A 19,399-nucleotide genomic window follows, 5' to 3' on the forward strand; every position below is an offset into this window, starting at 1 on the left:
GTTATGAAGGGAAGTATCATCGGGATAATGACAAACAAGATCTAGGGTTTTATCTTTATCATACTTATGAAGTTATCAAATCCGTTAGTCGTAAGTTTTCAAGTAATTATACCTGGTTAAAACTTAGACGCATAGCAACCAGATCTCCACTCAAATCCTCAAAGTAGAGAAACAAAGTCCTTTAAAATCGTAAGACATCATGTTGGAGAAACTTGACGTATGTTTGAAGATAAACTACGTAAATGAGGTGACCTTGGCGCTATTTATATCATTCTAAAATTAAATAGTGAATTTCATATTTGAGATAAATGTGACGGACATGAGGTCTATACCACTAGTTGAGTGACACGTGACCACTGTTATAGTGAAACAACAACGCCCTAATTAGCACTTTTTTATAAAGTTCAGGGTTTAATAATTGACGACACACGTTAATAACGCGATGATAACCTGCCTTATAACTTGAACTCATATAATACACAATCGTCAAGGCTAACATTCTCTCCCGGATAATAATTCATCTAGATTTTTTTTATTACAACTTCGCACTCTGCAAATTTGAAGAGCCCTAATGTCCCACTTTATCCGGACTATGTTGTCTTAACCGGGTCCACGTTAGCTTCAAAGTTTGGCTTGGGCGTTCCACAAGAGCAGAACTCTTTGGCGTAACACACGGTTGGACAAAAACCCGGGCGGGCTCAGGGTTCGAACTAACAACATTTGCATAATGTCTAGCTCAAATCATTCATTGGCAATATCCACAAAAATGTGACACAAATGAGATTCGAACTTGAGTTTCACTGGAGAACGAAGCCTCCAACCACTTGACCACAAGTTGAATATAATAATTCATCTGGATATTAAAATTTTTAAATTTATTGAAAAAATATTATTATTATTATTGTTATTATCATTATTATTATTATTATTTAATAAATAAATGTTTCATATTGCCATATGTCATTCTCTGGTGCATTCCTACTTTTTTTTCCCGCCTCTCTCTCTCCTATTAATTAGACATTAAACATATATATATTTTAATTCATTTTGATTTCTATGATTGCTTTTACAAAATATATTTTATTTAAAAAAAGTTAAGGTTTGTTTATTAAACATTTTTTATAAATTGAACATTTTTCGTTATTTAACTTCTCAAGTATGAATTATATCATTTTTTATATATATAAAAAATTTACAGATATAAGAATCATTTTAGCCCTTAAAACTTACTCGGGTTCATTGTTAAAAAACGTGGATCTTTAACTGAACTCGGCTCGCCTTCTTTTTCTCTATAACCGTAATCTCTTTCTTTCTATCCATATATTGTTGATCAAAACCATATCGATTCTCTTTACGACACATTCTTTGACTAACCGGAAGCTTTCTTCACTTATGACAGGTTCATTTTTGTTTCGATTGAACCAGTTATGTTCTCGTAATACTATTCTACTTTAGTTGTTACCATATTTTTAGTGTATCATCTAATGTTGTATCGAAAGATTATTTAGGGATTTTGATTTATTTTTAAATTTGTGAATTATAGTTGCAATTTAACTTTGTACTTATTTAATGTATAATACTCAACTTGTGAAACTAGCCTAATAGTAAAGGAATAAGAGATGAACATGTAGGGAATAAAAAGGAGATTTTATTAATAAGATGTGTATTACAATTATGTACAATGAGATGCATATATAGGGTTAGAAAACTTGGAAAGAAAGCTAATCTATATTAGGTATTGTCGTATAGATAACCATAATATTAATATATGGGTACCTATCCTAGTTTTTAATAAAAGCAGTGTCCAGGTTGAATAATATATAACCAGCCATCCACAAACAAGTTTCAAATGAGTAGTAACAATGAGTTTCAGTTTAACACCACCCTCTCTCTATTCCCACTCAAACAACCCCCAATTCAATCTTCAATACTTTCACATTCACATTCAATTCCACAAAACCCTAATCCAAAACCCCAATCTCTATTCTCAAATCAATTACTCTCATTAGCAATTGCATTTGTAACACTCACTTCACCACCACCACCATCTCTTGCAATCCCATCTTTAAACAACCCAATTCAGCCACCCAATTTACCTTCTGCCACCACCCCATTCTCCCAATCCAAGAACTTAATCACTGGATTGGATAATGGGTATTCAATTTTTTACTATTTTCTTTAATGGGTTTCATTTTTCTTGAATTGTGATTGTGTTTCTGCAGGAAGATTAGACCATGCCCGTCGAATAATCCAGGGTGTGTTTCCAGTAATCCAAAATCGTCCTCGTTTGCGTTCCCTTGGCGGATTCCGGACAAGTCTTTGGATAATGCACTCCAGGTGTTTGATATTTTGTCAGTTGTGTTTTTTAGGTGTATTTTATTTTGTGTTTGGTGAAAGTTACAATTTTTGAATGTTTATTGCAGCAATTGCAGGATGCGATATTAGAAACGCAGAAAAACGCCAAAATTGAGATTGTAGAAGACACCCCGGATGGTAATTTTGCTTCACTTGTGTAATGCAAAAGCATTGTAATTTAGTTTCGGTTATGTAATGCTAGATGATCCTTTTCAATTTGCATTTCTAGAAATAGAATAATTTATCACGAATCAAGTATAGCTGGTAGCTAGAAAGCGTGGGACACAACGAAGAAGTCACACATGGGTTCCACGGGTAAGAGATATAAAATGCAAATTTCAGACATGCATGCCAAAATGAATCAAAACCCATTGCAAACCTAGAAACACATTCGCAACGTGCAGGTGCGTTAGGCATATATCTGCACCGTGTAAATGGGTTAAACGGACTCTTTATCACACAATGCACAAGCTTCTCAATTCTGGTATACCTTTTTGAAAAAATGAAGTATGCAAATTTTCAAGTTTTAAAAAAAGTGATGAATTGTTTTATAAGTCAGTATGCTTACTACGCTTTGTAGGAAAAATGAGTTTTATATGATTTGCCCTCTATTCTTGTATACATAAATCATGCATTATTTACTTGTTCTTTTCTTTCCTTCTATAACAATTAAAGTCATGAGCTTGTTGATGATGTTGGTGGTTGCTAGTGATCTAAGTAACTAGTAGAACTATAGAAGTGTACGCGCTTTTCGGTTCATTGATTATTGGCCTATTTACATAATATTTACTCGCCAGGTAAATATTTGCAAGCGACGGTGGATGGAAATTTTGGGCGTGATGTTTTAGAGTTCTCGGTGAAAGGAGACGTGGTATCTTATCGGTGCATGGCGACAAAGGTTACATATGTGTACCCTTTCACCACAGCCTTAGGGGACTCAAAGGGTCAAGAAGAAAGAATAAGGAAGATTGTGGACCGATTAGGGTGGGATGCACCTAGTTTTAGTGCCATGGATTAGGATCAGTTTAAATGTGTATACAAACAATCATGTTCATTGGTCCCATTTGTTTATGTTTATATCATTTTAATATGAGATTGTAAATGATGTTTGATTCATTCACTGCTATTATCTGTTAAGTAATTGCTTTTAGAAAACGCAGACCAATAGGTCGTTGACTTACCAGATTCAAGGAGATTCGTCTAGTGAGTTGTGAACTCAGTGAGGTGTTCCGGTTTGTTGTATTACACTACGAAACAGACAGCTTTTTACTAGAGATGCAGCCACAGGTAACTCCAAGGTCAGTATCAGTCCGTTGTGAAACCTGACATGGATAAAAGAGTCTACCGGCGGATAGATTACCTAGGGATTACCACTGGTCTAGATAGCCGTGGTAAATTTAATTACCGACAGGAGTATGGTCGACACACAAGTGAAGGATGTTAAGGGTCCTAGGTACAGGGTAGTGGCATAAAAGTTTTGAATTGGTCATTCAGTGGGTCATCAATACGCACGCTCGCTTAGATCAAAACAGGTTTTGTGTGACAAGATGTTCATGATTAATTAAAGGGGAAATTGTGTAAAGTTTCAGTTCAACCAACTATTCTATACGGAAGGAACCGACCAATAGGTCGACACAAGCATAGAAATTGAAGATAGCGGAAATGAGGATGTACGAATAAGGAATTCGTAGAGGTGACAGATGACTTGACATGTAAGGAATGTGGAGAGTCATGAACCTATGAGGTTATCCAGTTACATGTCTAGCCTCTAGGCTGCCAATGCCTTCAAAAGAGTCACATTTACGACAAATCGTGCGTTTAATAAAGGAATCGAAGAAACCAGTTTTGTACACGGGTAGTGGTTGTGTGAACTCGAGTGATGAATTATGGCGTTTTGTCGAGCTTACTGGTATTCCAGTCACTAATACTTTGATGGGACTTGGAACATACCCGGGCTCTTGCAATTTATCGCTTGGAATGCTCGGGATGCATGGCACAGTTTATGCTAACTATGCTATTGATAAAAGCGACTTGTTGGCATTTGGCGTCCGGTTTGATGACCGTGTCATGAGAAAGATTGAAGCTTTCGCGAGTCGGGCTAAAATTGTTCATATTGATATCGACCTTGCAGAGATAGGAAAGAATAAGTGATAGGAGTCGTATGTTAGTTTTTCACTTAAATAGTATTTTGCAATTGTGGGAGGGGGTATATGTAACTTTACCGTTATAAATAAAGAGGACTAGTGGCTTGGGGAAGGGGAAATAGAATTGGTTAGTATTAGGCTCATTGCCATGTGCATGAGAAGGGCTTAGCCCGGGACACTTGTTGTTATCCTTGTAGATCCTTGTGATCAAATCTTTCAATTTATACAATTAGTATCTTTGATTTTCATCATCTTCGTTATACACAATTTAAACCCTAACAATAAGCAGCCTCATGTGTCGGTTTGTAGCGATATCAAGACCGCTTTACAAGGAATAAATAAGATTTGGGAAAGAGATGAGAGTATGATGAATCTTGATTTCTCACTGTGGAAGGAGGAAGTAATGGGTCAGAAAGCGAGTAACCCGTTGACATTTAAAACATTCAGGAACGCGGTCCCACCTCAGTATGCGATCCAAATGCTCACTGAACTAACAGGCGGGACCGCAATCATAACTACTGAGGTCGGGCAGCATCAAATGTGGTCGGCCCAGTTCTACAAGTACAATAGGCCAAGACAACTGCTGACTTCAAGCGGGCTAGGGGCGATGGGGTTCGGGCTGCCTGCAGCTTTTGGGGCAGCGGTTGCACGACCTGATGCAGTGGTGGTTGATATTGATGGTGATGGAAGTTTTATGTTGAACATTCAAGAATTGGCTACAATTTGTGAGAATCTCCCAGTTAAGATAATCGTGATTAATAACCAACACTTGGGAATGGTTGTACAGTGGGAAGACCGTTACTATAAGGCGGGCTGCCTGCAGCTTTTGGGGCAGCGGTTGAACGACCTGATGCAGTGGTGGTTGATATTGACGGTGATGGAAGTTTTATGTTGAACATTCAAGAATTGGCTACAATTCGTGAGAATCTCCCAGTTAAGATAATCGTGATTAATAACCAACACTTGGGAATGGTTGTACAGTGGGAAGACCGTTACTATAAGGCGGGCTGCCTGCAGCTTTTGGGGCAGCGGTTGCACGAGCTGATGCAGTGGTGGTTGATATTGACGGTGATGGAAGTTTTATGTTGAACATTCAAGAATTGGCTACAATTCGTGAGAATCTCCCAGTTAAGATAATCGTGATTAATAACCAACACTTTGGAATGGTTGTACAGTGGGAAGACCGTTACTATAAGGCGGGCTTCCTGCAGCTTTTGGGGCAGCGGTTGCACGACCTGATGCAGTGGTGGTTGATATTGACGGTGATGGAAGTTTTATTTGAACATTCAAGAATTGGCTACAATTCGTGAGAATCTCCCAGTTAAGATAATGGTGATTAATAACCAACACTTGGGAATGGTTGTACAGTGGGAAGACCGTTACTATAAGGCGAACCGGGCCCAGTCGTATTTAGGAAACCTGAGAAAAGAATTAGAGATATTTCCAGATATGGTGAAGTTTGCTGAAGCGTGTGACATACCAGCGGCCCGAGTGAGCAAAATGGGAGATGTCAGAACCGCGGTTCAAAAAATGTTGGATACACCCGGGCTTTATTTGTTGAATGTTATTGTTCCACATCAAGAACATATTTTGCCCATGATCCCAGCTTGAGGAAGTTTTTTAAGGATATTATAACTGAAGGTGATGGCAGAATACAATACTAACTTCATTAATGTTTTCTTGAACATAATAAGAACAATAACTGCTTTGTAAAGCAGTGTGTATGATGCGTTAAAACACTCAGCACTATGTACCTTGTTGTATAGTAAAAGATTTCAACTTCATGGCATTTGATAAGAATAAAAGAGAAAATCTGGATCGCTCACACGTACAAAATGGATTAATATAAAAACTCAACACAATACAAAATTAAAATTATCAACCATAAATGAATATAAAACCATCAAACCACATATGGCACTGCTTCTAACCAGACATGATTTCTAACGGGTTTTCTTAGCTTTAGCCAACTTCTTTTTTTTCTTCTTAACCGCTTTTGGTACTTTACTCTTTCTAGCTTCTCTTTTCTCTTCTTTTACTTTCTTTTTATTTTCTTTTCTCGCCGCCTTTTTATCCAAAGCTGTCGGTTTTTCATTACTAGAATAATATTCATCATCTGAATCATCTGTTTCGGTTTGTGATTCATGATCTTGTGAATTAGAATGTTGTGCCACGTCAGCATGTGAATCTTCTAAAACATTTGTTTCTTGATTCTGTTCTTCTATTAAACGCACTTGTTTGAGCCCTGTAATCGTTCGATAATACATGTCTCCTGTGTCTTGCCCGCTTGTTAACCGTATTACATCCGCCTCCACGTTTTTCACATTATCCAATGTTTTCGGAATATATGACTACATAAATTAGAATAAAACAAATTTCAGAAACAGGCCCAAGAAAACAAACGGCCCAAATGGTTTAATAGTTAAACAAGGCTCTCGTTAATAAGTCTTTTAACCAAACTAAACAAAGAGTAGATGTGACAGCCCGTTTACAAAGACAAACTTGGTTGTTATGCATACCTGGACGAAAACAGCATCTGCAATTTCATCTTCTGTGGAAAGCTCGTGTCCTCGGGCCAAAACTTTCTTTTGAGCCTGAATTTTTGAATTTGATTAAATATGTGAATTTAATTCCTTGAAATTAAAATTAGAAACAATGATGATGATAATAAGTTAAATAGTTAATAATAACCATAACATACCTCCTCCAAATAACTGTCTACAGACTCATCACTGATTGACGGGTCAACAATAAAGTCAAACAACTCACGAATAGTCATAACCGCCACTCCACCTTTCTTGAAAAAATCCTACATCCCACAACAAAGTTAATATGATTTAACCGATTTGACCTGTTTAATAATAAAAATTAATAAAACGTACAGATACGTGAACGCAATCCTCTCTCAGAAAGTCAAGTGCGTGAGGATGATCAAGATCAACTGATTGAGATACATCAATGATGTACATGTGACCCTGCAAAAAAGAAATTTTAAGTAATTATAATAACACGAAGTTTTTTTTAATATTAAATATGTGCAAAAAAAATAATGAAAATATAAAACTTGCCTCGTGATAAAGTATGTTGTATTCACTAAGGTCTCCATGTACTAGCTTGCACTTTTGATATAGTATCCGCATTGAAGTTATCATCTACACAGAGATACACATGTTGTATTGTAAGAATGTAAAATTATACAACTACTCTCAGTTTTAGTAAAACAATCTCAACTACCTCAACATAACCTTCACGTAACTTGTCTAGAGACAGTGCAGCATCTTTTAGTCGAGGTGCAGCCCATCCAGTGGTTCCTAAAAAAATAAAATACATATATTAATAACCAAATAAATATCATAGTAATAATCCATAGTGATCACACTGAGAGTGTATCATAAGTATATTATTAATCAAAATATAAATACAACAGTTTACCAATAAACTCCATAACCAACACATGGAGCCTTAAAAGAAGCGGAGTGGGGCAACGAATTCCAGCAGCTTTCAGGCTGCAGTAAAATATACATATAAAATTTTAAATCTCCCTCTCGATCTATAACGAAAAACTGAAAAACAAACAAAAACAACACATACAATGATACAAATTCTCTAGTTTATAAATTTTGTATTATGTGTAAGGTAAAAAATTTACTGTTCTGCCTTTTCTATAGCCACAATCTGGCTCTTTGCTGCCATGGCAGCCAAATAAATCACCACATCATTAAAAACGATGACATGTCACCGGTTAGAAAGGCAACAATTGGAAGTATGGTACATTAAAAAGGTAACTTAAAAGCTCAATGCATACATTATCTGTCAGTGTAAAGTTGAATGAATATTTATCTAGTTTACCCTTGACAAATTATTATTGTGTAGTGAACTTTTCTGATTTCTCTAAACAAGATTAATAGAACAGATGTGGCATTTACATTACCATCCAAAATGAAATTTATATAACCATCAAAATTGAAATTTTAAAGACAACGAAAATCACATAACTACAAAGAAAGAAAAACTTGTGTTACCGCATCAGATTCCTCATTTCCTTTTCAGCCCATGTCTTCACCATTTTCCTCGGGTTGTGCTTACAGTATCCATGTCTGAACCTATAATCACCTTGCACATAGCGATCTCTATCCCTGAAGTTGTGAAGAAAAAAACATGAGTATAAAGCCAAATCATAGAATATTTCATCGCTACTTTAATCATCAAATTCACAATGCAATCTTGAAAGGACAAAAGCACACAATAGAACTGACAAAACATACTCATAACACATATTAATGTCACTATAACTTATAGATAATCTAATGAAAGTCTGAGGTTTAGCGTGTGAGACATACTTGAACACAAGAACAGAAGTTTTGTACACTTTGATTGCAAGTTCCTGACCATCCGATTTTGTAGCATGATATACATTTGCCTGTTTGACATAAATAAGTTGAAAGTATAAGAAAACAAACTTTCTTCAAAATGGCTCACTTCTGTTTAAAATGCCTAGAAACATTCTCTTCTGATTCTAATATGTGTAGTAGTGCATCAACACATACCTCCTTCCCAGTTGAAATGCAGCCATTGATATCATGGAAAACACCACGATTCAACATTTTGAAGAGAACCATCCGAGTTCTAGGGTCAATTGCCTGACAATAATAACAGTTTCATTGAGAATACAGGGAACAGTATACGTCAATGTTTACTTAAATGAAGAACATTACTCACTTGTTCAACAGTTGCTCTGTCAGCTTTCTCAGTAGTTTTAGTCTTACCAATAGCCGTCCCACGCACACTCTCACGGATAGCAGTGGTGACCGAGTTCGACATGCCGGTATTCCACCTTCCTTCCCACTCCTGTACACCACCAATTCAATCACCAAATTCTAAAAACACAATTCAATCACTAACATCAACACACCTCCAACGGCGAGGCCCTAATATGATTAGTAAACTTCTGGTTCCGGTTCGAAAGCGGTTGCAGAGCGGACGCATTCGGTCGAGAGTGAGCTCCGCCGTGAGCATTCGGGCGGCGAGAATTAAGTGTGATAGCTCCGTCTACTGCTCCGGCGTCATCTTTGGCGTCCAAATAATCCAAAGCCTCTCCAATTTCAGAATCCGATGACCAGAATACCTCATCGTCGTCGTCTGATGGTAGCTCAGGGTCTTCGTTTTCTTCAATTGCAGGATTCTCAGCAGCTATCGACATCGTTGAATGATTATTGTTCGATTGAAAATGATAAACCTTGTTATAGTTAGGTTTAGGGTTTTAGATTTTGATCCAGTTTTATATGTTGCACAAAGTTCGTTACTACGGTTTTGTTGGATTGGGCTCACGTTACTGGGCTCATCATATGCATCCGGTTGATCGCCCCCTTAACGGCTTAACTTATCAAACCTAATATCGTTTTCACTTAATTTTATTTATAAATTTAGACAGAATTACAAATTTTGTCCTTTAAAATAAGACGAATTACGGTTCGTGTCCTTTTCTAAGTTTCCTTGCAGGCGGTGTACTTTAAACTTTTTTTTCCTACAAGTTTTGTCCTTTACGCTAACTGGGTTAGAAAAAGTCAGTTAAATGCCCTCACGTGAGACGCATGTGAGGGCATTTTTGTCTTTTTACCCATTAAAGACTATTTGTGTAATAAACTAAATTTGTAATTTTGATATTTGGCCATTGTGTAAATCCTACCCCTTAATTTCTTAAAACACCAAGAAACCTCATTATTTTGACTTTGGCTGTGATTTTGAAATTGGCTGCTACTGCAAGTAGGATTATATTGCTCATATTGTTCATAATCATCTGATTTTTTTGTTCTTTACTAATTCCCTACAGCAGCTCCAAGAAATCGAGTCTCTCTAAAATCGATTACAATGTAATCGGGTGTAACAGTGTAATCGAGTCTCAAATGTATTCGAAGGGTAATGGGAACGAACTCAGTGTAATCGATTCTTGTATTCGAGTTGTTCGCATCTGGATCCAATTGTAATCGAGTTTCTTTGTAATCAAGTTATAGTGAAAGTAATCGAACCTCGATTGTAAGCGACTGGTAGTTGTAATCGATGTATAACGTAATCGGTGTCCGATTGTAATCGAATCCACTGTTGTGTTCGAGTTTGGAAGGTAATCGAATCCACTGTTTCGGTGTCCGATTGTAATCGAATCCACTGTTGTGTTCGAGTTTGGAAGGTAATCGGGTTCTGGGATTGTAATCGAATCCTATGAGTAACGAAACCCGATTGTATTCGAGTTCCAAGTAATCAAGTTAACTGGAATCGGGTCCTGGAATCACCGATGATTAGATGGTGGCGGTACTGTTGCAGGTTTTAATCCGAAAACTTGAGTCGATTGAAGCTTCTGATGGTGCGTTTTAACTTTTAATCCCTATATCAGAGATGGCGGTGACGCTGTTGCAGGTCCGCCGGAGATTTCGGTAGACGGTTTTGTGGCCGGAGTTGTTAGTGACGACAGTTTCCGACATTGGGTGGTGTTCAGGCATGGTGATGATGGTGGCGGCGATTCTGGCATGGTGGTTGGTCGGTAGGGTTAATAGATACAGAAACAGAAGAAGAAGAAGAAGAAGTTGTTGGGTAGGCAAAAAGACAAAACTACCCTCACATGCTTCTCACGTGATGAGATTTAACTGAGTTTTTCTAACCCAGTTAGCGTAAAGGACAAAACTTGTAGGAAAAAAAAGTTTAAAGTACACCGCCTGCAAGGAAACTTAGAAAAGGACACGAACCGTAATTCGTCTTATTTTAAAGGACAAAATTTGTAATTCTGTCATAAATTTATAATATCTACTATTATAATAAACAAAAATGATATGTCCTTAACCCACGTGGCATATTTTTTCTTTACCCCGTTTTTGTTCACCTACCGTAAATAAACCTTCCAAATTCACTCGTATTCCTCAATTGACGGTTTCTTTGTTCTTCAATTCTCACAAAAGTTCTTGAATTCGTGTTTGTTACTATTAATCGAAATTCGGTCTCATAATTATGCAGTTACGTTGTTCTTATTTGGATCTATTTTAAGGTATGTTATTAATCTTGCTCCGTTATCCACTTGAATTATTAAATTTCATCCACTGTATAAACCCTAATTCGACTTTATAATATGAAATTGAAACCCTTACTGTGTAGAATTTTGAATTTCATGTTTGTTTTGAATTGCAGCTCGACCACATTAATTCATGCCAATAATACAAGTAAATTCTTTTTAACTTCATTAGTCTGACCACATGAATCATGCTCTAACCTTTTTTAATTAGATCAACTAATTACTTCTATAAGTTGTTTTTTTTTCTTTAAGGCTGCTAATTTTTTTGTTGTAGGGATGTTCGGTACCAGCCAATTATTATTTTAGGTATGAGCTAATCAAGAGTGAAGAACAACAATCGTATGTCAAACCTGTGATGGTAAGCAAATTCTATAATGTCGAGTATGTTTTGTTACAATGGTTTTGATTGTATATTAAGAATGTATTATTGTACATTCCAAAAAACTGTTTTTTTTATTGTATTACAACTTGAAATTCCTCATCATATTCATTCTCATCAGGTACACAAGGGATTTTTTGATTTGTGACCATTGATTGTTGAGTTTACAAGTTTACAATTTTGCTCGGTATTTGTTTAGTTTTGTATTTGCAATTTAATAGAAAATATGAGGGTTCTCGACGTCTAAAATGTTGATTATTTACATGAATTGGTTATTGCATTTTCTTATGTTCGCTCTTGAATGTCTAACCGACATCATTATGCTTGATATATGACGCAAAAATTTTAAATCGAAACCCTACATGTTTACATTTTCCAATTACATGCCTATTTTAAACTGCAATTAAAATAGTAGTTCCTGTCGAAGTGGTATCTTTTAGCAGTTAATAAATTTGATCAAAACATGTTAATATGTGTGTTTGATTATTTTGGTTATTCATTATATGAAATGGATATTAAATTGGTGTGTTTGAAATGTGACCAAGTGGAATAAAAGCTGTCAAGAATCCGAGTGAGAATTTCTTGAGTAAAGGGTTGTTGGTTTATGGGTTGAATTGTTAAACCCTAACAAAATTAGTAGTTTTATTTGTGTCAAGTTCGCCAGCCCTAACTTGCACACATGAAAAATTTTGTAATGGGAAAACAGCCTGTTTTGCCCATTTATCTAAACGTGTCAAATGGGTTGGTGAGTGATAATCAATGTGTAAACTTTTAATCGAATTTGTGGGTTGTAAAATATTGGGTCTAATGGGTCATAAATGGGTCGACCCGTTTTACAAGACAGGATGCAGGTTGGACCATTTAACTAGCCAGGATTGCGGGTTGTCTCGTCTAACTAAAAAAGATGACAGTTCGACCCATTAAACTAGATTAGATGACGGGTTGACCCGTTTATCTAAACCGGTTAAACAAGTCAACCTGAACAAGACCCTTTTAATTTAACAGGTGAAGTTTTTTATTCAAAGAATATTAAATACCATTTGTTTTAATATCGTACTGTACTATTGTAAACACATTCTTTATTTGTGAAAGAAAGTCAAAACAAGATTAACAGGTCAACCCCAACTTTTCGTTGAAGTAAACTAACTTTCTTGCGTCTTTTTGGTGTAGATTGTATTGTGTTTAGTTGTAGTTGAGCAAATTTTTTATTTATATCTGCAAATCAACATTGATACCACCATGGAACTTTCATGCATGTGTTGAGGGCTAGGCGATCAGGTAAGCATCAACACTTATCAGTTGAAATTGTTGTTATTTGCAGGGAATTTTAAAATTGGGTCAATCTTGAGATGAGAAATTAAGGAAAATGACTTAGCATGTAGATGAAGCAGGCATCATTTTTCCATCGTAGGTACATTAAACAACTTTTAGCTTCCCAAATTATGGATATGCTTATGATTTGGAGCTTATGATTTGGAAAACGGGAGGACCTTATTCTTATTCTGGTTGTAGGGTCTTGGATAATTGGGCGTTACTCGGTGTATGCACAAGCAGTTCGGTTGAAACCACGAAACCATCTTGGATTACCTTATTTTGGTTGGTAGGGTTGGCTAATTCCATTTTAGCTCACGTGCTCAAGAAACAAACTTCTACTAATGCTTTTACACAGCCTTTCGGATGCCTTTGTTTTCATAGATATTATGAAGTAGTTTTCTTCTCATTGCGCCATTTATTTTTATACTTTTGTATAAAAGATACAATTTGATATATAACTTAGAAGCTAATCTACATATTGAGTTGCATATTATATTGGTGATTCTAAATTATGGATATGCTTTTCTTCAAATTTTGTAATTCGCTTTTGATTAATAGGTTTGGGGCTGCAAAATTTGTTCTTCGTTTAGTGATCAATATAGTTAATTAAGATTTATAAGTTCGATAGATGCGATATTAAAAATATTAGCTCTAAGTTATAAAAAAGTAACTGGAAATTTAGGAATCGTAACTTTTGAAATTCTATGTTTTCGTTAGACATAGTTTCATTCATAAATAGTATTTTTAAAATTTATGAATTATATTGGTTATCATTGTTCAATACGTGTAAGACACATGTTTCTAACCTGGTGTTGTATATATTTAGAGATTTAAGAATGTCATATATATATATATATATCGTTTAATATGTAATTTATTGTATCATATAATACCTATTTATATTAACGGTCTAACATTTTCTTTTTTTTATTTTGTATTGTTATCATTTAATACATTTATTTATTCCAACCCGTGTTGCACACGGGTGCCTAACCTAGTTACTAATATATATAAAAAGAAAGTGTGGTAACGTTGTTATTTAATTGGTCCGCTTGGCAATGTTTTATTGGGTAAGGTTTTTCATATATAAGTTTTTTTTGTTTTTTCTAATTTAGATAATTATATTTCTAATTAGTTTTGTTATGTTATATATGTTTTATTTTAGTTTCGTTACCGTGACGAACGTGATGTTAACTTACCTAATTTGCATAGACTTACCGCTTTTTGTTTTAGTTCCGGTATTGTAACGAATAACGAAAACCAACCAAATGCCAAATTTTTTAAGTTTCCGGTTTCGTAAAGGACGTGAAAAAAACCCGACCGAATTTGCATAGACACACCACCTCAACATCAGGGATCAACAATGCTCGAGTTTTACCAACCCCATTGATCAATCTCAATTTTTATATCTTTTTGGTTTTAGTTCCCATACAATAACACACGTACCAAAACCGACCGTATTCACGTCGACTTACCGCCCACTTAGGACCAGTAATGCTTGGGTTTACCACCATCCAGATTTACCAACTTGCCAGGCGCGTGGCCCCGCACAACGCGCCGGGTAAAAATCTAGTTACATAAATATTAGGTGTTCTTTGGTTCGTTTTTCAGGTTTCGGGTTTATCGGGTCGGGTTCTTCAAGTTTCAAAGTTTTAATTCTTGACCCAAAACCCAACCCAAATCTCTCACGGGTTTTTGGGGTTCTGGTATTTCGGTTCAGGTTAATCGGGTTTCGAGTATCCTAGAAAAATAATCACACAAAACCAATTTAAAAAAAAACAATGCTAAAATTAAAACAACATATTATTCTTTACTTATAACACAAATAATCAAATAATAAACTAGCCTAGCTTGATAAAACAATTCAAAAGAACAGTAAAACTAACTCGAATTATAATCGTATTCAATCGGACATGATTTGGTTGTTCGATTACGATTGCTATTAGTAATAACCGGAAAACATAAATTAATAATACAAAATTGATCCATAGTAGTTAGAATGACAGTCTATTAGGCCATGGGGTATACTTTAACCCTTACATATGTTAAAGTGACATGACACTTTAAAGATGAATTAAACCACTCCCCTCTTGTGTTAAGTGTGTTAAAAAGTCCCATGGGTTATGCTTTTAACGGGTTAAAATGAACAATATGTATTAATTATGTACTAATTACTAACTAATTTGTTATATTAATTATGTATTAAATGGGTTAAACCATTTCCTTTGTATGACATAGAGTGAAAGAGAAAAAAATGATGATGTGGAGCTTATGTGGAATTAAGATGAGTTAGAGTATACCTCATGGCCTTAGAGCCAGATTTTGATAACTTTAGTGGCTAAGACTTATCCTATTATACATAAAAATATATTTAATTTCAAAACTAACAGTTTATTCATGTTTTTTGGGTTGACCCAAATCTTATAAATCAAATTCAAGAACCAACCCGAATTACTTCGGTTCGGGTTCGGGTTAGTCTTTTCTCAAGTTTGGGTTCTTCGAGTCGGGTTAGTTCGAGTTCAAGTACGGATTTTTTCGGGTTGGGTTTCGGGTTTCGGATAAAAATAATAGCCCTAATTAGGCCTTACTTGCTCTAAGGTTAAAGTCGAGCATCAAAAACCGTTTGGTTTGCTCGAGCAACCTCCGATCCCCGTTTGGAAATGGGAAGACATAGCCATGGATTTCGTTACCAAACTCCCCACTACTCAAAGTCGCAATGATAGTATTTGGGTGATTGTTGATCGTTTGACCAAGTCAGCTCATTTCATACCGTTCCGAGAAAAATCCTCCGTAAGCGAATTAGCCCGACTCTATGTCAAGTACATCATTTGCCACCATGGAACACCTTTGACCATTATTTCCGATAGTGATGGTCGGTTTACCTCTCATTTTTGGAAATCGTTGCAAACCACCTTGGGTACCCGTATTTGTCACACCCCAACCTATGGTGGAAATGCTAGGGCGCGAACTGATTGTCACAGCTCTCAAGGTTACTATCATGCACAATATTTAAATGACAATATTTATTAATTGAATTCAGTTATCAAATAAATCAGCTACAAACAAGTACATAATTCATACAACAATACAAATTTTATATTTCTTGATTAAAATATTCTTCTAGCTAAATTCTTCACTAAGTCTTCACCAATCTGCATATGCGTAAAAAATAAAGTTTTGTCAACAACACATGTTGGGTGAGCAACACACCAGTTTACTTGTACATATAGTATATATAACAAAGTACGTAGCTGCAACAAGTCATATGAGAATAACAAATTAACCAAATGAGCAAGTATAACTGAGATGTCGAGAAGAACAAAGGCTAACGACTGGCGTATGATCATATTAGACTGAGATTATGTTGGACCTCTCCGAATGCGAAAGCATACAAAGCAAATAAGCACATAAACAAGTAAGGTATAAGTTGTTAACACATAAGACAAAGTCGCAGTTTTGTGTATAAGTATATATGAGAAATATAATTTACGCATATGTCCCCAAAACGTGAGAAAACAAGTAAAATAGGGGAATGTGGTACTCACCTTAGTAATAAGCACGAGATAAGCGAATGCGGTAAAGAACGTTAGTAAACAAGAGTCATGCTCTTTGGAAGTTATCGACGAGAAATCCTAAGTAACAATAGTTGAGGAAAAATAAATATGAATTGAATAAAGAATAGAGGGTTCGGAATTTGATGATCGAGTGTAAAACTTGCGAAGGCTATTTATTAATAGATTTATTATTAAATTTATTCTCAAAATGTGATTTAGTTATATAAAATACTTAACATGCTTAAACAATTATTTGTAAAACTTTAAATAAAAAGATTTGTTTTAAAGGTTTAAAAATACAAATACGTTTAATGTGTTTATATAAAACTAATAGTTAATAATTAAAAATAATTATATAAAATATAATATTTTATAAAATATTTATACTATACCTTTAATACGTTACATGACAAGATTATATTAGAGGTATATTTTAGATTAAAACTCTTTTGAAATCATAAAACCTTTATAAACTTTTAATAACTAATATATATGTGTGTGTGTGTGTGTGTGTGTGTGGTTTTAACCAAAATTGAGAAATCAGACCAGTTTAAGTATCGGTTTTAATAAAATACAAAATAAATTATGATTTTATATATATATTTAAAGTACTAATTGATGTTTAATTATACAAAAATGTTTCTAAAAAAAATAAAACGCCCTGGTCGGGACTCGAACCCACGCCAGTGGCTGGTTCAACAGAGCATAAACGCGCACACCCAGCCAACTGAGCTGGATGTGTTCGTTGGTTAAGAACAGAACCCGATAAACAAGATAAGCAGAAGACGAACAAACGAACTCTAAACCCTAGAAATTCAAATCAATCTAATCGGTGTATAATCAAACAAAACAACTTAGGGCTTTGATCTACGTAGACTAGCGATCAAAGCCCTATCATCAATTACCTTTAATTGACGTCTAGGATAAGCTAAATGGGCAGAACAGTGGTGGCACTAAGATGGGTATGAACGAGCAATGAACTGGCCAGGTTAATCTATTAATTGAAATATTATCACTGATTTCGTGAATTAGGGTTAGTCGATTGGCGGTTTGGTTCAAAAAGGAAAAGGGATCAATCAAGAACATAATTAGTTTGTTTAAAACGTCGGTGAGGCCGAAGATACTATTGATAAATGATTTCCAATATCAATTCCATCAATCACAACGATAATTACGGTTCAAGATAGCCAAATTGAATTCGGGTACAAGAAATAGAAAAACGGGTACGGGTCTGGGTAAGAATATCCAAATTAGTGATATGGGTTAGAAAGATATTTATAGTTTTAGTCCCTCGAGATCTAGTATGGATACATAATGAGATAAAACCTAGTTTATGGTTAAATATGTATTTGGTGGAAAGTTATATTATATAACAATAACATTAAAATAATAAAAATGTCTCGATAAGCATGATATAGAAGCGGGTCGGGTTATGATTAAAGAATATAAATTTAGAAAATCCGAGTTCTTACAGTTTCCCCTATTTTAAGGAATTTCGTCCCGAAATTAAAGGATACTATAACAAACCATTTAATTTTGAGAAAAAGAACATTAAAATAAAATTTAATAACTTATCATAGCATAGAACTTTTAATAGTTAAAATAACGATTTAAATGCAAATCCCATAAGGGCACTTATATATAGGATGTACCAGCGGCGTATCCACCATGCCCTTATCATTTTTACATTTGTACCGTCATCCCAACTACTTTCGATTCTATAGTATGACACACAATCTTACGTGTCATGATTTCCATGTGAGGACTTCGATAATTATGTCCCGGACCATAATTATTGTTATCGTCGGATGGTCCACATGATTCGTCCTATCGTGTGGATTTACAAAACGTTTGATTAAAACATGATTTTTGAGGAAACAAAATTTTTTAGGAGTTTTTAATTTTGAACACTAGAAAGTCACCAATGTAAAATTTCAAAAGTTCTAGTGAATTTTAATAAAGCAAAGAAATTTTAAGACGACTTTTAAACATAAAGATATAAGTATTTAAAGTTCAAGAATGGGTAGCTTATTAAGGTTAATGAAGGTAAGAAATAAGATAGAAGTAAGCTTCAATAAATAATATATTTAATCAAAAGAAACTTTATTTATTAAACAAAAGGTAAATAGCTTAAATGGAGAAATAATTCAAGGCCATAAAGAGGCTTTACAAAACGTAATTGAGAAAAGACGAGATAAATTAAGATAGATAAAGAAATCAGTGAAAGTCTTCGGGGTCCTTGAGTAGCTTAACTGATCAGACTTACATGTGACTTGTGCGGATCTCGTATCGATCAGAGCATTTGCTCGATTGTGTGGTTCGGGATATTCACGCGGGTGTAGAAATCGTCCCGTTTCGACTATTCGCGGGACGTGTTTTCTGTGTTTTTGAGTCAATCTTACCTCCTACCATCGAATTCAAGCCTTTGCACCGTCAAGAACCTCGTAAAATCCAGATTTCAGATCTGCAAAAACGTCCGTGTTCATCAGGCGAAGTTGCCGTCAGGATACGTAGGGTTTCAGCGAAGATATAAGGTTAAGCGAAGTTATCCACAACTTCGCCTACCTTCTCAAGTTCGCCTAACTCAGCGAAGTTC

At 35.2% G+C, this 19,399-nt stretch overlaps 2 protein-coding genes and 1 pseudogene across 2 annotated transcripts; 2 read left to right on the plus strand and 1 right to left on the minus strand.

Annotated features, from left to right (window-relative positions):
- The first annotated feature begins 1,816 nt into the window (after nt 1–1,816).
- Nucleotides 1,817–3,471, plus strand: LOC143568518 (thylakoid lumenal 17.9 kDa protein, chloroplastic-like). Its single transcript, XM_077054666.1, has 4 exons — nt 1,817–2,154; nt 2,223–2,337; nt 2,424–2,493; nt 3,153–3,471. The coding sequence occupies exons 1-4, from the start codon at nt 1,850–1,852 to the stop codon at nt 3,371–3,373; spliced, it is 711 nt and encodes a 236-aa protein (XP_076910781.1). The 5' UTR covers nt 1,817–1,849; the 3' UTR covers nt 3,374–3,471.
- A 554-nt stretch (nt 3,472–4,025) lies between these two features.
- Nucleotides 4,026–6,225, plus strand: LOC143568522 (acetolactate synthase 2, chloroplastic-like; annotated as a pseudogene).
- Nucleotides 6,074–9,763, minus strand: LOC143568520 (uncharacterized). Its single transcript, XM_077054667.1, has 12 exons — nt 9,412–9,763; nt 9,219–9,347; nt 9,047–9,139; nt 8,840–8,919; nt 8,522–8,635; nt 7,932–8,005; nt 7,734–7,810; nt 7,568–7,651; nt 7,382–7,474; nt 7,201–7,308; nt 7,019–7,093; nt 6,074–6,850 (listed from the first exon to the last, which is right to left on the minus strand). Exons 1-12 carry the CDS (start codon nt 9,697–9,699, stop codon nt 6,443–6,445), a joined length of 1,623 nt encoding a protein of 540 aa, XP_076910782.1. The 5' UTR covers nt 9,700–9,763; the 3' UTR covers nt 6,074–6,442.
- Nucleotides 9,764–19,399: the final 9,636 nt, after the last annotated feature.

The sequence above is a fragment of the Bidens hawaiensis genome, unplaced genomic scaffold (assembly GCF_021521415.1).
Source record: "Bidens hawaiensis isolate Kalapana, Puna unplaced genomic scaffold, B.hawaiensis_p1.1 tig00024002_1, whole genome shotgun sequence".
NCBI lineage: Eukaryota > Viridiplantae > Streptophyta > Magnoliopsida > Asterales > Asteraceae > Bidens > Bidens hawaiensis.

Excerpts from the sequence above, each read along its gene's own strand:
- LOC143568518 (XM_077054666.1), top strand. The coding sequence starts at position 1,850 with ATGAGTAGTAACAATGAGTTTCAGTTTAACACCACCCTCTCTCTATTC. Across the intron at positions 2,155-2,222 it reads ATCACTGGATTGGATAATGG|GAAGATTAGACCATGCCCGT; the intron begins GTATTCAATTTT and ends GTGTTTCTGCAG. Across the intron at positions 2,338-2,423 it reads CTTTGGATAATGCACTCCAG|CAATTGCAGGATGCGATATT; the intron begins GTGTTTGATATT and ends TGTTTATTGCAG.
- LOC143568520 (XM_077054667.1), bottom strand. The coding sequence starts at position 9,699 with ATGTCGATAGCTGCTGAGAATCCTGCAATTGAAGAAAACGAAGACCCT. Across the intron at positions 8,636-8,839 it reads ACTTCTGTTCTTGTGTTCAA|GGATAGAGATCGCTATGTGC; the intron begins GTATGTCTCACA and ends TCACAACTTCAG. Across the intron at positions 7,475-7,567 it reads ACAACATACTTTATCACGAG|GGTCACATGTACATCATTGA; the intron begins GCAAGTTTTATA and ends TCTTTTTTGCAG.